At 34.4% G+C, this 15,228-nt stretch overlaps 1 protein-coding gene across 1 annotated transcript; it reads right to left on the reverse strand.

Moving 5' to 3' along the window:
* Positions 1 to 313: 313 nt before the first annotated feature.
* LOC129298387 (probable arabinose 5-phosphate isomerase) lies at positions 314 to 2,695 on the reverse strand. The gene is made up of 3 exons (XM_054936779.1): positions 1,938 to 2,695; positions 845 to 1,068; positions 314 to 738 (listed from the first exon to the last, which is right to left on the reverse strand). The coding sequence occupies exons 1-3, from the start codon at positions 2,589 to 2,591 to the stop codon at positions 582 to 584; spliced, it is 1,035 nt and encodes a 344-aa protein (XP_054792754.1). The 5' UTR covers positions 2,592 to 2,695; the 3' UTR covers positions 314 to 581.
* Positions 2,696 to 15,228: the final 12,533 nt, after the last annotated feature.

Raw genomic sequence — 15,228 nt, forward strand, 5'->3', positions numbered from 1 at the left:
CGATGGTTCAGCATAAAATAGAGAAACTTTGTGACACTAAACATATACTGTGTGCGTGTGCGTATGCACTGAGTGATTAAAATTTATTTTCCATGTATCAAATAATAAATATATGTTCAAAAAATAGATTTTAACCGGCAAATAATTCAACTCACGTTAGATTTAGTCCCTTGCAAATGTCTCATCCTGAGTTGCATGAAAAAAGTATAGTTTTGTTACCTTGGTATTTACCTGCACCACCCGGCCCCCATCATTAATTTTGCCCATTACTGTTGGATAGGACATAGCATCAACATCACATCAAATAATGCACTTCTTCTCAAGACAATGAAAAAACATATCAAAACACCCACCTACACAATTATTAACTCTATTGTTCATAAACTACGAATAACGTGATTCATTTCCTAGGATTTGACAACGCATGTTTTAAAATAAAACGTTGATACATGGTACAACAGCTGAACCCCAACTTTATAGGGGTTGGATTCAAACATTGCAATTATACTACAAAGAATGGTATAGAATCATTTTTCTGGGGGGGAAAAAATCATTCTACGCTGTTGCAGGCACAGATGTTATTACAGCCCTGCCGAAACCAAACCGTGCAAAGTAACAATGCCAATCAAGACATTTTCATCACTGATAACAGGCAAAAATTGTACTGGCGATGGAGGTGCTTCCATCTTCTTCATGGCCTCCACTGCCATGGCATCCGGGCCAATGATTTTTGGTTTCCTGACATTAGAAAAATGTCATCTCAGAAGATATCACTTTCACTATTACGCGATTACGAAAGAATTAGCTTTCCAAATAGATGTATTGTGCAATTACATGCTCTTACCTGTTGCACATTTCGCCCACAGTGAGCTTGAAAATGCCCTCCCCACTAGCTCTGAGAGTGCGTCGTAGATCACCATCTGTAAATGTTCCAATCAGATGGCGTTGCTCGTCTATAACAAGCAGACATCCACATCCTTTACTCGTCAATTCCACCAGCTGATCCATAATTAGATCTGCTTCCCGGCAAACAGGAAGCTCGTCCTGCTTCTTCATGACATCCTTTACCTGCACATAGCAATCAAGCCATCTTTTACTTTTTAGATGATGAGCATCTATGTATTTTAGAAGCTACTGTTAAGAGAACAAGACAGTCGAGGAAACCAAATTTGTGGTAATAATCTGCAGTAACTACAACATTAAGTAGTGAGTAGTCTTCTGTCTAATGCTCACCTCACGAAAAGGACAGAAGACAAGAAACAAGAGCAGAAGAGTCAAAGCAATAACGCTCCAAAAGTGACTTCTCCATTAGAAGATATTACTTCGGCTTCAAGAATGCATGTGCCTAAACTCTGGCCGTAAGTTTTGTTCTTGATATCTATAAAAGTTCAATGTTTGAAAATGCCATTCCCACTACTCTACTCTAGGTTCTAAATCCCTATCAACAGCAATAACCATGCGGCAATAAAATGTGATTGGTAAGAAACAGCATACCAGAAGCCAAAGCCACATTTCAACTCTAACGACAAAATCTGACGTCCTCAAGGTTAAAATAAATGGGAATGGAAACATGTGTTGGAAATATAAATCAAATCTACTCCTGATTTAGCGCATAACAGTGAACCCAGATCAGCTACGATCAATAAAATTCGTAGAGTCTAGCATTGTCACCACAAAGCCAACAAAGAACAACAAAATAACGAATCATTAGACCATCACAAGAAATATCCCTACTATATAACGAATTAGCGATTATTGATGAGAAAATAACAAGTTGTTCAACAAAACGAGACACAATGGTGAGCTAATTAGCCATCGTCATTTATACCAGTTTAATTTTCATTATTCGTAATTCTTTCATCTTCATAATATGGATCATCTTGCGGAATAAAAATTTAACAAAATGGTAAAGAAAGCAACACGGAATTAAGCTGCACCTTGAAGATAAGGTGTTTGCCGATCCTCCCAGCGGGGTGATTGCTGGCGTAGTCTTCCTTGCTCAAATTTCTGGCTTGCATAAGAGCAATCGCCACCGTGTCACCGAAAACCATCTGGATGGCTGTGGAAGTCACCGGCGCCAGATTAAAGGGACACAATTCCCTCTCCAAAGGCAAATGCACGTTCATGTCGCACATGCCAGCCAACACATTCCCTTCGACGGAGGAAACCGAGATCAGATAGGCCCCCTTGGCCCTGGCACAGGGAACAAGCCTAACAAGTTCCTCGGTGTTACCAGATTTGCTGAGGAGGACGAGAACGTCACGATCGCAGAGAATTCCGATATCGCCGTGGAGAGCGTCGACGGGGGACAGGAATGCAGAGGTGATGCCGAGGGAGACTAGAGTCTGCGAGATCTTGTGAGCGACGAATCCAGATTTGCCGACACCGGTGAAGAAGATAGTACCGGAGGAATTGAGAAGGGTACGAGTGAATGCCAGGGTTTGGGAATGGTCGATGTTGTTGAAGAAGAAGTTGATGTGGTTCTGCTGAGATTTGAAGAGGCTGAGCAGGGCGGCTTCGTCGATCAGAGGAAGGGATTGTTTGGATGGTGAGGGAGAAACAGCGTCTGAAAATGGAGACAGAGAACCCATATCGTAGCGAGATAACTAGAATAGAGTGAATAGCCGAGCCTCTCTAATGGCGGATCTTTTGAATATCAAGAGTGCAGCAGACAATCAGGAGAGCTATAAATTTATCTGGAATCCTGATTAAATTAAAATATAATAAATTAATGAAACACAACACACCTTTTAAAGTCCGGCTGGTTCTGTTAATTACTTAATTTACGCGGTAAGGCTTGAGAAAGTGTCGGTGATTGCATAAAGAAACTTGTACCTGTAATGGAACCAAGTACTTTGGGCTGGTTGGGCTCATTGAAATTGAGTCACATTTTTCTGAGTCCAACCCAATCAGATGATAGGCTCGGCCCAATATCGCCAATGAAATTGAGTCACGTATGTTTTTGGATGCTGTTAAAAAAAAACCCTCAACGAAGCCCACCTTAACCAAACCAAACTGGCCCGCGAATACCCACATTTAAATGTACCGATGGCCCAACACCATACATACGTACATACAATAACAAATTCCGTACCAACGGATGCTTGTCTAAATAGTAAGGAGGTCAGACAATTGATACCTGCAAAATCTCCACAAAAAGGCCCTACTTATGTGAGGATCTGGATTAGTCTGGATTGAGTTAGGTGGGCAATAGAACACAAAATACTCAGATACTCCAGGATACTAGGTGGAAAACCAAAAATAAATAAATAAATAAGTTCCATTAAGTTGGGTTGCTTATGTGGATTGTACAGCGTTATTGCATTTTATCATTTACTAATTTTTTAAAAATGTTGTTAGCTAAGAGATATCAGTCAACAACTTTCACAAGTATTATCTTCAGCCTTCCTTAACTCTTTTTAACATAGTTCAAAATTATTCATTCAACTCTCATCACTGATACCTCTCGTTATAATTTTTGTACATGTACAAATCATTTTGAACAATTTTTTTTATCATTTTTCTTTCAATAGGTGCTACACTCACTTTTTTTGCATGTGCTCGTTTTGGATTTTATCTTTATATGTATGACTGCACATCCATCTCAACATTTTTTTATTTGCTACTCCAACTTTTTATTCTTGACTTCTCACGTTCTATCATGCATACATACATATATATTTATAATTTATAAAAATTCATTCTTTTTATAAGTTGTGGATAATATAACTATTTTTTTATTATATTTCTATTTTAATGATGAATTTTCTAAATTTTTTTTATGTTTCCGAAGGAAAAGATCCTTCGGAAGGTTGGGACTTGGGTGTAAAAATGAGGATAGTTTACTATTAAAATATTAGAACTGAGAGACTATCCTCAGGCTACAAAAGATTTTTTGTTTTTTTAATTTTTTTGGGGTAGAAACAAGTGCAAGAGAGCTGTTTTGAAGATGGTATATATAAGGCCCATTAGACACTGGATTTATGTTGTGAACTGTGCCCATGATCCATTGTTTTGGCAAATATATTATTCGAAAAAAAAAAAAAGTGAGAGCCCTGTCCACCCACCTTGGCCAATAGATCAATCACGGCTCATGTTCTCCTGCTGAATGGAGTAAGGAATCACGCCTTCGTTAAAACCAATTTTCAAGTTCCCATCTCAACCCATTGGTGTCCTCTCAAACATGAATATTGTCGCGAATTTCATATTAAAAAAATAATGTCGCGAATTTCGGAAAGTTTAAGGAATGATGAGATCAGTTTTACAATGCATCAATTATTTGTACAAGTATTTTAGATTGTTGTGATCATTGAGAGGTGAAAAAACTTTATAAAATGCCACGTCATAAATTTGTACTCCACTCACCAAAACAGCGTTCGAATAATATTATTAAGGGGAAAAAAAAAAGCACGACATCGAAATCACAAAAAGATTAAAAAAAAAAAAAAACTGGGACGATTCTGATCGCAATGGGTTGCCACGAACGTGCTTGCGGAGACATAATGCGAGAATATCGCGCAGTCTGGTCAATTGGATGCGATGCAACCTTCTGATTCAACTAAAGGACTTTTCTTTTTAAAACAAAATATATTTTTTATTAGTCATATTTATTCTTTTATTCAACGCAACCATATTTGAAACACCTTACTTATGTTTTTTTAAAAAAAAAAACAGATTTGAATCCCCTAATTGTGTTTTTAGGAGGAGGAAGCAACAAAAACAGAACAAAGATATTAAAAAAAAAAAAGGTTGGGCCCTGTTCAGGAGCCTCCGAACCGTGCAATGCTCACGTGTACCCCTGATGCCCATGTCGGAAACGGGACGACGCTTCTGAGCTAAGCGCAATGCGCGCGCCAGTTAAACCACCGTTTGATCCAGGATCAACAGTAGTCTAGATGAATCCGCTTGAATATATATATATATATATATATACTTTTTTAAAAAAAATGACATAAGATCCTAAAAAAAACACATAATTGTAGTTTGAGCCTGAAAAAGTTTGATATTATACTGTAGGGCTTAGGGCTTTTACTGTAATTATTTTTGGCATTTATTTGATTCGAATTCAAAAAACATGCTTGAAACTATGTGCAACACAGTATTTATTATGTATAAGACAATATTTATATATGCTCAACTAAAAATTTATGTCTTTTCAATATTTCAATAGCCTAAACTTAACAAAATAAATAACTTAGGTAGATTATGCATAACACAGTACCCGCTATGCATAAAATAATGCTCACCTATGCTCAACTTAAAGTTCATGCCTTTTTAATATTTTAGTAACTTAGACTCAACAAAACAGGCAATTTAGTTATATCATGTACAACACAATATCTACCAAGCACAAGACAATACTCACGTATGCTCAACTTAAAATCCATGCTTTCTGAAATAGCCTAGGCTTAATAAAATGGACAATTTAGATAAACCATGCACAACACAACATCTATTATGCATGAAACAATGTTTATGTATGCTCAATTTAAAATCCATGCTTTTTTAATATTAAGAAAGACAATTATATCAAATATGAATAATTTTATGTTGATACTAGCTTAGTTACTAAAATAAGTACCCATATAAAATTTGACATGATATTTGAAGTCTAATATATACAAAAAGTTAGTAATTATATTTAAAATATCTAACCTTGACTTTTCTATATACAAATAAAAAATATTTATGACTCATAATTATTCAAAAAATATTAATTAGAAATGTTTTTATATACATAATTATAGTTGCTCATATACACAAAAAAAGTATAATGTGACTACTTTTCATACTAAGTTAGTATTCTTGCATGTCTTACAATTGTGTTTAACCTCCCCACATCTTGAATAATAATACAATTTCTTATCCTGAAATTGAGACTCTATCTTCCTTATTTGTGGCCTCCCAAATGGATGACTAGTTAAAAGCAGTTGTAAATAAGTTCGTGATAAGTTATTTATCAATATTGCTATATTAATAGGTTAGGCTTAACAAAATGTACAAGTAGGTAAATAATGTACAATACAATATCCATTATACACAACACAAATTTCATATATTATCAACTAAAAGTCTATACAACTCTAGTTTATCAGTAGGCTAGGCTTTACAAAATGTTTAAGTTAGGTAAACAATGTACAAACAAAATCTACTATGTACAATATGAGATTCATATACTCTCAACTGAAAGTTTATATGATTTCAATTTATCAACAGGTTAGATTTAACAAAATGCTCAATTTAGGCAAACAATGTGTAACACAAAATCTATTATACACAATATAAAATTCATATATTTTTAATTAAAAGTTTATACGATTTCAATTTATCACCAGTTTAGGCTTGACAAAATATTTAAAATTTAAAATATTTTAACCACGTGCATTACATTAATTTAACTTAAAAAATAAATAAAAATTTATCTTTTAAAATAATAACATCATGTATCATTGACAACAAAAAATTGAATAAAACTAATATAAATATAAATATTTAAAATTTTATACAATGGTAATAATATTCAAAAAATATAAAAAATTATTATAAATAGTTATACAATATAATATTTTTATTTAATAATATTTTTTAATTAATAATATTTTAATTTTTATAAAAAAATATAATTAATAATATAGAATTTTAAAAAATAAAATTAAAGATTGCGAGGTGAATTTTAAGTTTTTAAAAATAAAAGAGGTTATATATAATAGTTTTAAAATTTAAAATTTTTTTATACATTTTAACCTTTTTAATGCAGGTGCTCCGGGTTTTGCCTTTATTTTTGGTAACGCTATTTTACTTAAGCGCTCTGATAAAACGCGCTCTAAAAAATTCCTTTTGTAGCAGTGAGATGTTGTTTGGAGATGCGGAGGAGGGGGTTGGACCGTGGAGCCCGCGTAGTTGCTTTTCGAGAGGTCAGATCAGACTTTTCCGTACGGAGACACCTCGGCTCCTATCAATTTCTTTGATTTTTTGCGCGCTCTCTCTCTCTCTCTCTCTTTTCTATTCCCCTATTTTTCTCTCTTTTGATGAGGACATGTCACGTCAGAGGCAACGCCGATTCTGCATGGGCTCCACGTTCCCATTCACTTTTTCCTCCTATTTCTTCTTCTTCTTCTTCTTTAAGATACAAGCATTTTCTGTTGATATAGGCAAAAAATCCAAGGATAAATTTTTGTTCAACTTTTCAAGTTTCTACGTCCATTTTCATTTCGGAGGTGATCAGGGTAGTTGACTGACAGCAATGAATCAATTGGTCATCTACCCAGTGGTGGCGTTGAAGTTGGAGAATTAATATTAATCAGATCCGAGTAATAAAGAACTCTAATTAATGTGATGTAATATAAATATGATGCTATATATGTGGCCTATCGCTGAACGCGGAAGAAAAAAAGCCTCGCACGTGATTTTTTTTAAAGCACACTTAAATCAGCTGATAAAGACATTGTAAGAAATTAAATTGTGATTAGTTTGACAATTTTAATTTCTCAATTGTATGCCAGCTCAATCCAGTGCATTAGTTTGTGCAAACTTCGCAATCAGAGAATAAATTCCGATGTGTTGGCTGAGTGATATAAGCCAACCACTGGGTAATCGAGATAGAGACATAACATAGTGGTATACATTGTATTAAATTAATTGAAGATAAGAAATGCTTTTTTATATTATGATCATTAATACCCGATTATATCGTGTCTTTTCTCCATGTGTGGCAGCTAGAGTTTTAGAAGAAACTCTGCGTGTGTTGTGATGTGCAAAAAATGATGTCCAGCATATTGAGGAGAATATCAGATGGAGTAACCAGGTAATTGCATCAGATTAGAGCCAATCATAAAATGGTGTCTAAATAGCATCAGAACCGTTGAGCTGAGCAAGTAGCTCCAAATTATGAATATATATTAGTCTTTTTTTTTTATTAATTACGAAAAAGGCACAGAAGAATGGGAGTTAGATAACGGAAAGGATAAAGTACCGAAGGCTCCCCTAGTTGATTAGTCTGATATTTTTTTTTTTTTAATAATGAGGAAACAACAGCACAACAATACGCGCGCGCGCGCGCAAAACGAAAGAAAAATAAGGAAAAACAGAAAGGCAGCTAATTAATTCAATATGCCATAGGAAGTTATCCTTACAAATTAAATAATTGATATGCAGGTAATTATGGTATACAGTATATTGACTTTTAATCGATGAAAGGTACGATAATAATTTATAACTATATTCAACAACATTATTGCTGGCTATTCGCTGTATTAGACTAAGTAACTAAAACCTAAGTAACGAATGAACGAGGACAGTAAAGTGAGAACCTGCACGTTTCCATTATTATTCAGCGTCGTTCTTTATTCAAAAAGGGAATAAAAATCTCTGGGGAATGAAGTGTCGTGCTTACATGTCTCCGTCATTTTCGCAACTAAAGAAGAGAAAGGCACAGCATCCCCATTCTACTTGTAGGTTCCATTAATTGGTTCAAGCTAGGTGCTCTACAATCTGCGTTGTTCGACAGTATCAAGAAATTACTATACGGATATCCATTTGTGTGTGTGCTGACCATACATAAATATGCACCACGTGGTTTCATCACGTTACTTTAATTAGTCGTATTAGGATTGTACCTGTACTGTGTACAGTAGCCGCACTGCGGAATTGTAGAGTTCCTAGAGCAGGGGCCCGTCAATGGAATGCTTATTAAAATTCCATGTTTCGGGCAATACACAAGAGAAGCACAGAATATATAGAATTGTAAAGTTAGAGTGTTCCTAGGTACAGAGAAAAGTGTGTGTGTGTGTGTGTGTATATAAATCAAAATTGGATTCAGATACGCTGCTTAACGAGTCCCCCAACGGTCATATGATTCTGGCCATTAATATGTGTGGTTGAGTGTTAGCCAAGAGGACGTTTCTGGAGAATCATATACGGTTGTAGTTGGATTAATTAGAGTGAGTTGCTAGCCCCTGGCCTAATTTGCCTATACAGGATAAACGAATTCAATTATTATTCGGTTCGGACTTCGAGCTGTGGGGTTCCATAAAGGGTCAAAAGGTGCAGACAATTTTCACTTATAGGTAATCTTCAGTGACCTTTATCATGCGTATTTTTCATTCCCTTCGCTGACGCTAATGAGAGCGTCAATTATTTTTCAGTTGCTGGAAAACTAAAAAAAAAAAAAATCAATATTTATCCGTATGACAGGAAGAATACGAATCACTTTTCAAACTCTGGAAACGTTTAGAATTCATGTCCACTCTAGGTTAAAAATAGATATTCTCTAACGTCAGTGTTGTGAGATATTTTAAACTAATTTACACTTTCCATAAATTAGTTAATGATATTTATAATTACACAATCTTTTTATGTTTGTTCTTTTAATAGGTTGTCTTAATTAAAATATCTTATTAACTACACTCTTAATTAAGGGAATAATTTTTTTAACGAAATAAGGGAATTTTTTAAAAAAATCATATTAATTGTATTTTGAAAGATTCAATATGTTTTATAATTTTTATTTAGCATGATATCTCAAAAAAGTATTTTATAATACTTAACAGAAAGCTGGAGGAAATACTCAACAGGAAGCCAGAGGGAAGACTGATTTATATCCTATGTAATAGCATATTTTAATAAGTTTTTGTGTTGAAATCAACATAAACCTTAAAAGTCAGTTATCTCTGTCTAAAAATTCAGTAACTCTTCAACTTTGTTTCGAATTAAATATGCATATTTTAATAGTACACACTCTCTCACAAATATTTGATGAGATAAAAGAAAAAAATTTGATATAATATAAACACAATTTGGCTTACTTTATAAGTCACTAATTGATGGAATTGTTTTGTTTCAAATTAAAATCCTTAAATTATGGTTGAAAAATAAAAGAGAGACCAAAAAAAATTATTATATGGTTTGTTTATTTTTTGTTTTTTAGTTGAAAGGCCTGCTTGGGCTTTCACTAACTGTTATTTCTTATGCTTTTCTTATATTAAATTGATGAAATAGGTAGAAATAACTTATAAATATAGAATTCAATAGAGTAAGATGCCATATAAGACAAAAAAATCATTCTCTCTGTATATAAAAGGAGCAGAAGAGTAAATTAAATAAGGAAAAGTAGGAGTAGAGAAGTGAAGACTGGGGTGCATTGAATCATAGTGGGGGCGTCTATGATAAACAGGAACAGGAAGATAGGGACGTGGAAACAGTTACGAGTGTTGTAGAGCGTCTGGCGACTGCTTTGGGGGAGGGTTTGGTGGGCGTGCCTTTAAAACCACGGGCTATATCTCTCCCATGGTGGACATGTTATGTTTTCTTGTCTTCCCATTTTCCACCATTTTTAATGTCAACTCCTAAATCATAGCTTGATTGCATGTGATTATGCCGGGCCAAAGTGTGTTCCGAAACACGTATATACTTGAGTAAAAGTGCGTTCCGAAACACGTATATACTTTTGAGTAAAAGTTTGATCCAGACTATATACGCGTTAGGGCGTCGCACGCCAGGAAAAGCATGAATAGATAGATAGGTAGGGAAGATCTAGCAGAGAAAGAGGGAAGAGATATGTGACCCCTGATAATTTATTAATGCAGTAAATGATACGAGCATGTCAACGTCGCTTTGACATGCACATGGTTATGTAATAATTGAAGAGCTGATCTTGAGAAACAAAGTAATTAGTCAGTAAAGGTAGGAAAGTTGGAATTTGTTGAAGGGATAGTGTCACGCATAATGGTTTGCTTTGTTGGTTAGCTAGAGCGAGCTGAGTTGAGACTTGAGAGAGAGAGAGAGAGAATGGGGTGCAATAATTGGAAGGGTGTCTGTGAATGGCTACTGTTGATAACGTGAAGAGGAGGGAGAGAGGAGATCCTCTGGATTGGAGCGAACCCTTTTCCTTCAGAAATGGCAGTCACTTGCCTTAATCACTCAGATATCTGGGGAATGTAAACCCTGCTCAGCTTTACTGCTCCCCTCCTTTCCTTTGGCTTCTATCGAACCCCAGTTAGCTTTTCTTCTCTGCTGAGAAGAATTGAGAAGTGATCATTATAGGTTCTATTGTTAAATCGAACTTCGTGGTTAAATTTAACAATTTTTTAAAGTACATATTTAATTTAAATAGTTTAGATTTACAGTGTAGAAATAATGGAGAGAAAAAGTAGTTAGATCACCCATATCTCTTTGCTCACACATACATTCTTGTATCTCTCATATTTACTGAGACCCTCTTAATTAATTTTGCAAAAGTCACAGAAACCTACATCTAAAAAGCTTTACAATAATGAAGCAAAAACGATTGTTCCGAGTGTGTGATCGAGAAATGAACAAGATTGGTTGTTGTTGAAGGCAGACACAAAATATAATGCGGGGAAGCGTCGATAGTACTCATCAAATCACATTATTTAATACTAGATCTTGCAGTCTGGTACAAATTTTGCTGTGACCTGCTCTACCATCCACATGGATGAATTTTCTTAAAAAAAAAACAAATATTCACATTATTATATTTTTTATTCAATAAAATAACTCAAGGTAAGATTCAAAATGTATTTTGATCTTATTTTTAAACTTCAGGATCCACAAATTATTTTAAAGGTCACCTACATTTTTTTTAAGTATTTCAAAAAGCATATTTATATTTTTTGGATTAAATAAAATAATTAATTTTTAAGTAAAAATTAAAAAAATAAAAATGTTGACAATATTTTTAGGCCACTATTAATATTACTACTAAATTAATATTATTAGTGGCAGAAGGAATATATATTAACAGTGAAAGTTAATACTTGCATATGGATGAATTTATTGAGATTACTCTTGCTGTAGCTTCCTCTTTTGTCTTGAATTATTACGTAACAGTTTGGTCGAAATGTTCCATCTGGACAGCACCACCACCATCAGTACTGACCTGATCCTCCATTCGTTCTAAAATATAAAATCTTTTTAATTTAAATTTTATTTTAATAAAATAATTATTTATTTTAAATTAATTCTATTTTTTATATTCATCTCTATTAAATACCTTACAATAAATATAAAATCATTATCAATAGAGATATTTAAAAAAATAATGATTACATCTTAAAAGATTAAAAATGTTTTAAATTGTTTAACATCACTTTTTAAAAAATGTTTATATTAAAAAAAAAAGAGAAATATATGCTACATAAATGATCCAACCACACTCTGGCCTGGACATCCTTATGTGAACGTGTGTCTGTAAATCTAATCGGGCACGTACGTGTGCATCATGTATCATCATGGTAAATATTTCATAAAAAAAAAATCAAAAATCAAACATCACACACAAGACACGCGCACTCTGCAGGGGATTTATGCTAGGCCGTGGCCCGTACGACGTCGTTGGAAGACCCGGAGAGACATTACTCAAAAGAGCGCCAAGGGATTTGGCATACTGTGGAGTAGTTGAAAACAAGCATGTGGGATTCACTTTAATTTCTCTCTTTCCTTTCGTGAACCCAGATAGGTATTATTACTTCGCTCCTACTCAATTACTCTTTCGTTTTACTATTTCCACGTCACTCTCTCCATCCACGGTTCACAAGAAATCAAATCCCAGCTAGTTAGCTTAAAGCTCTGATCAGATCCTAACTCGGCGGCAAAAAGAAAGTCTCCGAGTCTGTTGATTGATCAAGGGCAATAATTTCATTCAAAGGACTGAGAAACACTACTTTTGGTTATTTGGCTTTGATGTATAATAGAAAATCTCCTGTCATTTTGTAAAATTATCATAATTATGAGATGAAATTGTTTAGTTGAGCGGCGGGCTTGAGGCTGGAAAAGGTGGGTCCCGCCTCTTTTGACTTCTGTCAGCCAGCACTTAACCAATCAATGATCAATTATTTCATCTCCCAATTAAAAAATGATTTAAAAGGAAAGGAAGAACAGATTACAAATGCCATCATTATAAATGCGAGGATCGTGATTTTCTAATGACGCTTCGCCCTCAGTGGAAGCATGCTACCAGCTTGGACACGCCTATAGACACCACACACGCACACACTCATACTCGACTCTGCACTGATGCATAATCGAACCAGAAAGTGCCCTAGCTTGTGGAATTCGATTAGCAAGCTAATACATGTTTTTACCTTTTAAAGATTAGCTTCAATCATATAATTAATTGAGGAGATATAATTATAAAAACTATGTTTGTAGGACTTATTTGTTTTTATTATATATTCTCTCTTTATTATACTTTTTATGATTATTTTTGTTGATATTCGACGACATAAGATCCTCCTTATTAATATATATTTATTTCAACAATCCCGACGGCTTTGGGATTTGCAACCTTTACTGTGCTGCCCTGAAGCTATGTGTTTGTGTTTATTGTACTTGCGAACATAGCTGATAAAACACTGTCCCTGTAATTTCTTACACTGCCACTGTATATATAAGCATACATATACTCTGGCTTCATCAGTAGTCACGCTTAGTTGAATATTTATACGAGTACAGTGCACATAAAAGAAATTTGTGAAAGGAGACATTGATGTCGGAACGTTTTGACTCGGGGGAGTTCTAAAAGTGGTATGTGAAGATAGAGTAACTAGGAGGCCGGAGTATTGTTGAAGAAATGGCGCGCGTTATCATCATTCATCGTCCATAGCTTGAATGATATTTGGCTGTTTGTAGACACTAAAGTAAGATACGTATGGATGCACAGTGCATTTCTACAGTGCACACAGCCGCACACGCACATAGACACCAAGTTTAATTAAAATCCCTTTTGGGATGGACCACCAATCATTGTAGAGGCCAGTGCTAGACATTCCATGCATATTAATTACACTGGACTGAACTGAACTGAACTGAACAATGTTGAGATCAATTATATTGTAGGCGAAACCCTATTCATGAACGAGAGGTGAATCATTGTTCAGATATATTACGATTTTGTGAATGGGAAATATAAGTTAAAGAACACGTCATGTGAGACTAACTAAAATCATAGATGCAAACGAATTTCTGTCTCACTAGCGCGATATTTAACCTACTCAGAAAACTAACAATACCTGTTATAAATTAGATCAAGAGAATATGATTACTATAACGCGACAAATGACTATATATGATTTTTTTTTAAATTCATGCATTCAACTGCTACTACAACGGTCAAGAGCCGACCGAATAGGAAGTGGATGAACTGGATGATTGAGCATCTCTTGGATCTTCACAACTCAACTTGTTAATTATGCTATAACCCAACACTATGAACGAAATTTAGGGATTTGTGGAAAGCCAGAAATATATATATAATCACGAGAAACTGAAAGCATTGAATATGAGGAATTTCCGGGATGCTTATTATGGAGCAAGCTATAACAATAACAAGTAAGAAGAGTTTTCTCCGACCTTGACCTGACCTAGAATTGTGATCATTAAGGCAACCGACTCTGATAAAATATTTGTAAGATCGTAACAGAATCATTAATTTTGTAATAATAAATTAGAAAAATGATGGCTTGATAAACACAATGCGTTATTATATTATTAAATATCGGGATCCTTCCCAAGCTAGCACAACATTATATAAATCATCCCGCCTAAAGTCTAAACTTGTGATATATCTAAATGATTAGGAGAGAAAAATAGATCCTCTATGTCTAAAAGTGGTAGTCTGATCATGTATACCCCACTAGAATCACTTAAAAGGGACTACAATTAAGAAGGTTCGCTGATCTGAGCTCCAGCATCTATCCTGTGTCCCATTGGGTATTTTGGTCTTGGCTAAATGGTGATAAAAATAGGTGACTCTTCATGAACACAGGGATATGCGAAACATAAACACTTATTTTGAGCCTAAATGATCACAAAATCCAAGGGCAGTGACTCAAATTGATTATATCCAGTCACAGACAGTTGTCGGCCAAATTCATTCAGAAATTCTCTTCCCTGTGAGCATCTGACTACTTGATTACTCCACTCTTTCTAGTTAATTGAATTATTAATCACATCTTATAGCTTCTTTATTAATTAAATTACTCCACTTATATATATATATATATATTATATTTATTATTGGCTTAACCGAAGACAAGTTTAATTTTCCTAATTAATTAAATAGAAGAACGTAGAATTTATATTCAGGCATAATTAATAATTCCTGCCCCTAGCTACTTCTAACCAGCTGGGTGAAAATCTACGTCTACCTAATTGTTGTCATGTTCTGTAAAATTAAATTGATACGTTATGACGATTGAAATATTTCTGGAT

Source organism: Prosopis cineraria, unplaced genomic scaffold (assembly GCF_029017545.1).
Source record: "Prosopis cineraria cultivar Desert tree isolate PC_DT_omini unplaced genomic scaffold, ASM2901754v1 PC791, whole genome shotgun sequence".
Lineage (NCBI taxonomy): Eukaryota > Viridiplantae > Streptophyta > Magnoliopsida > Fabales > Fabaceae > Prosopis > Prosopis cineraria.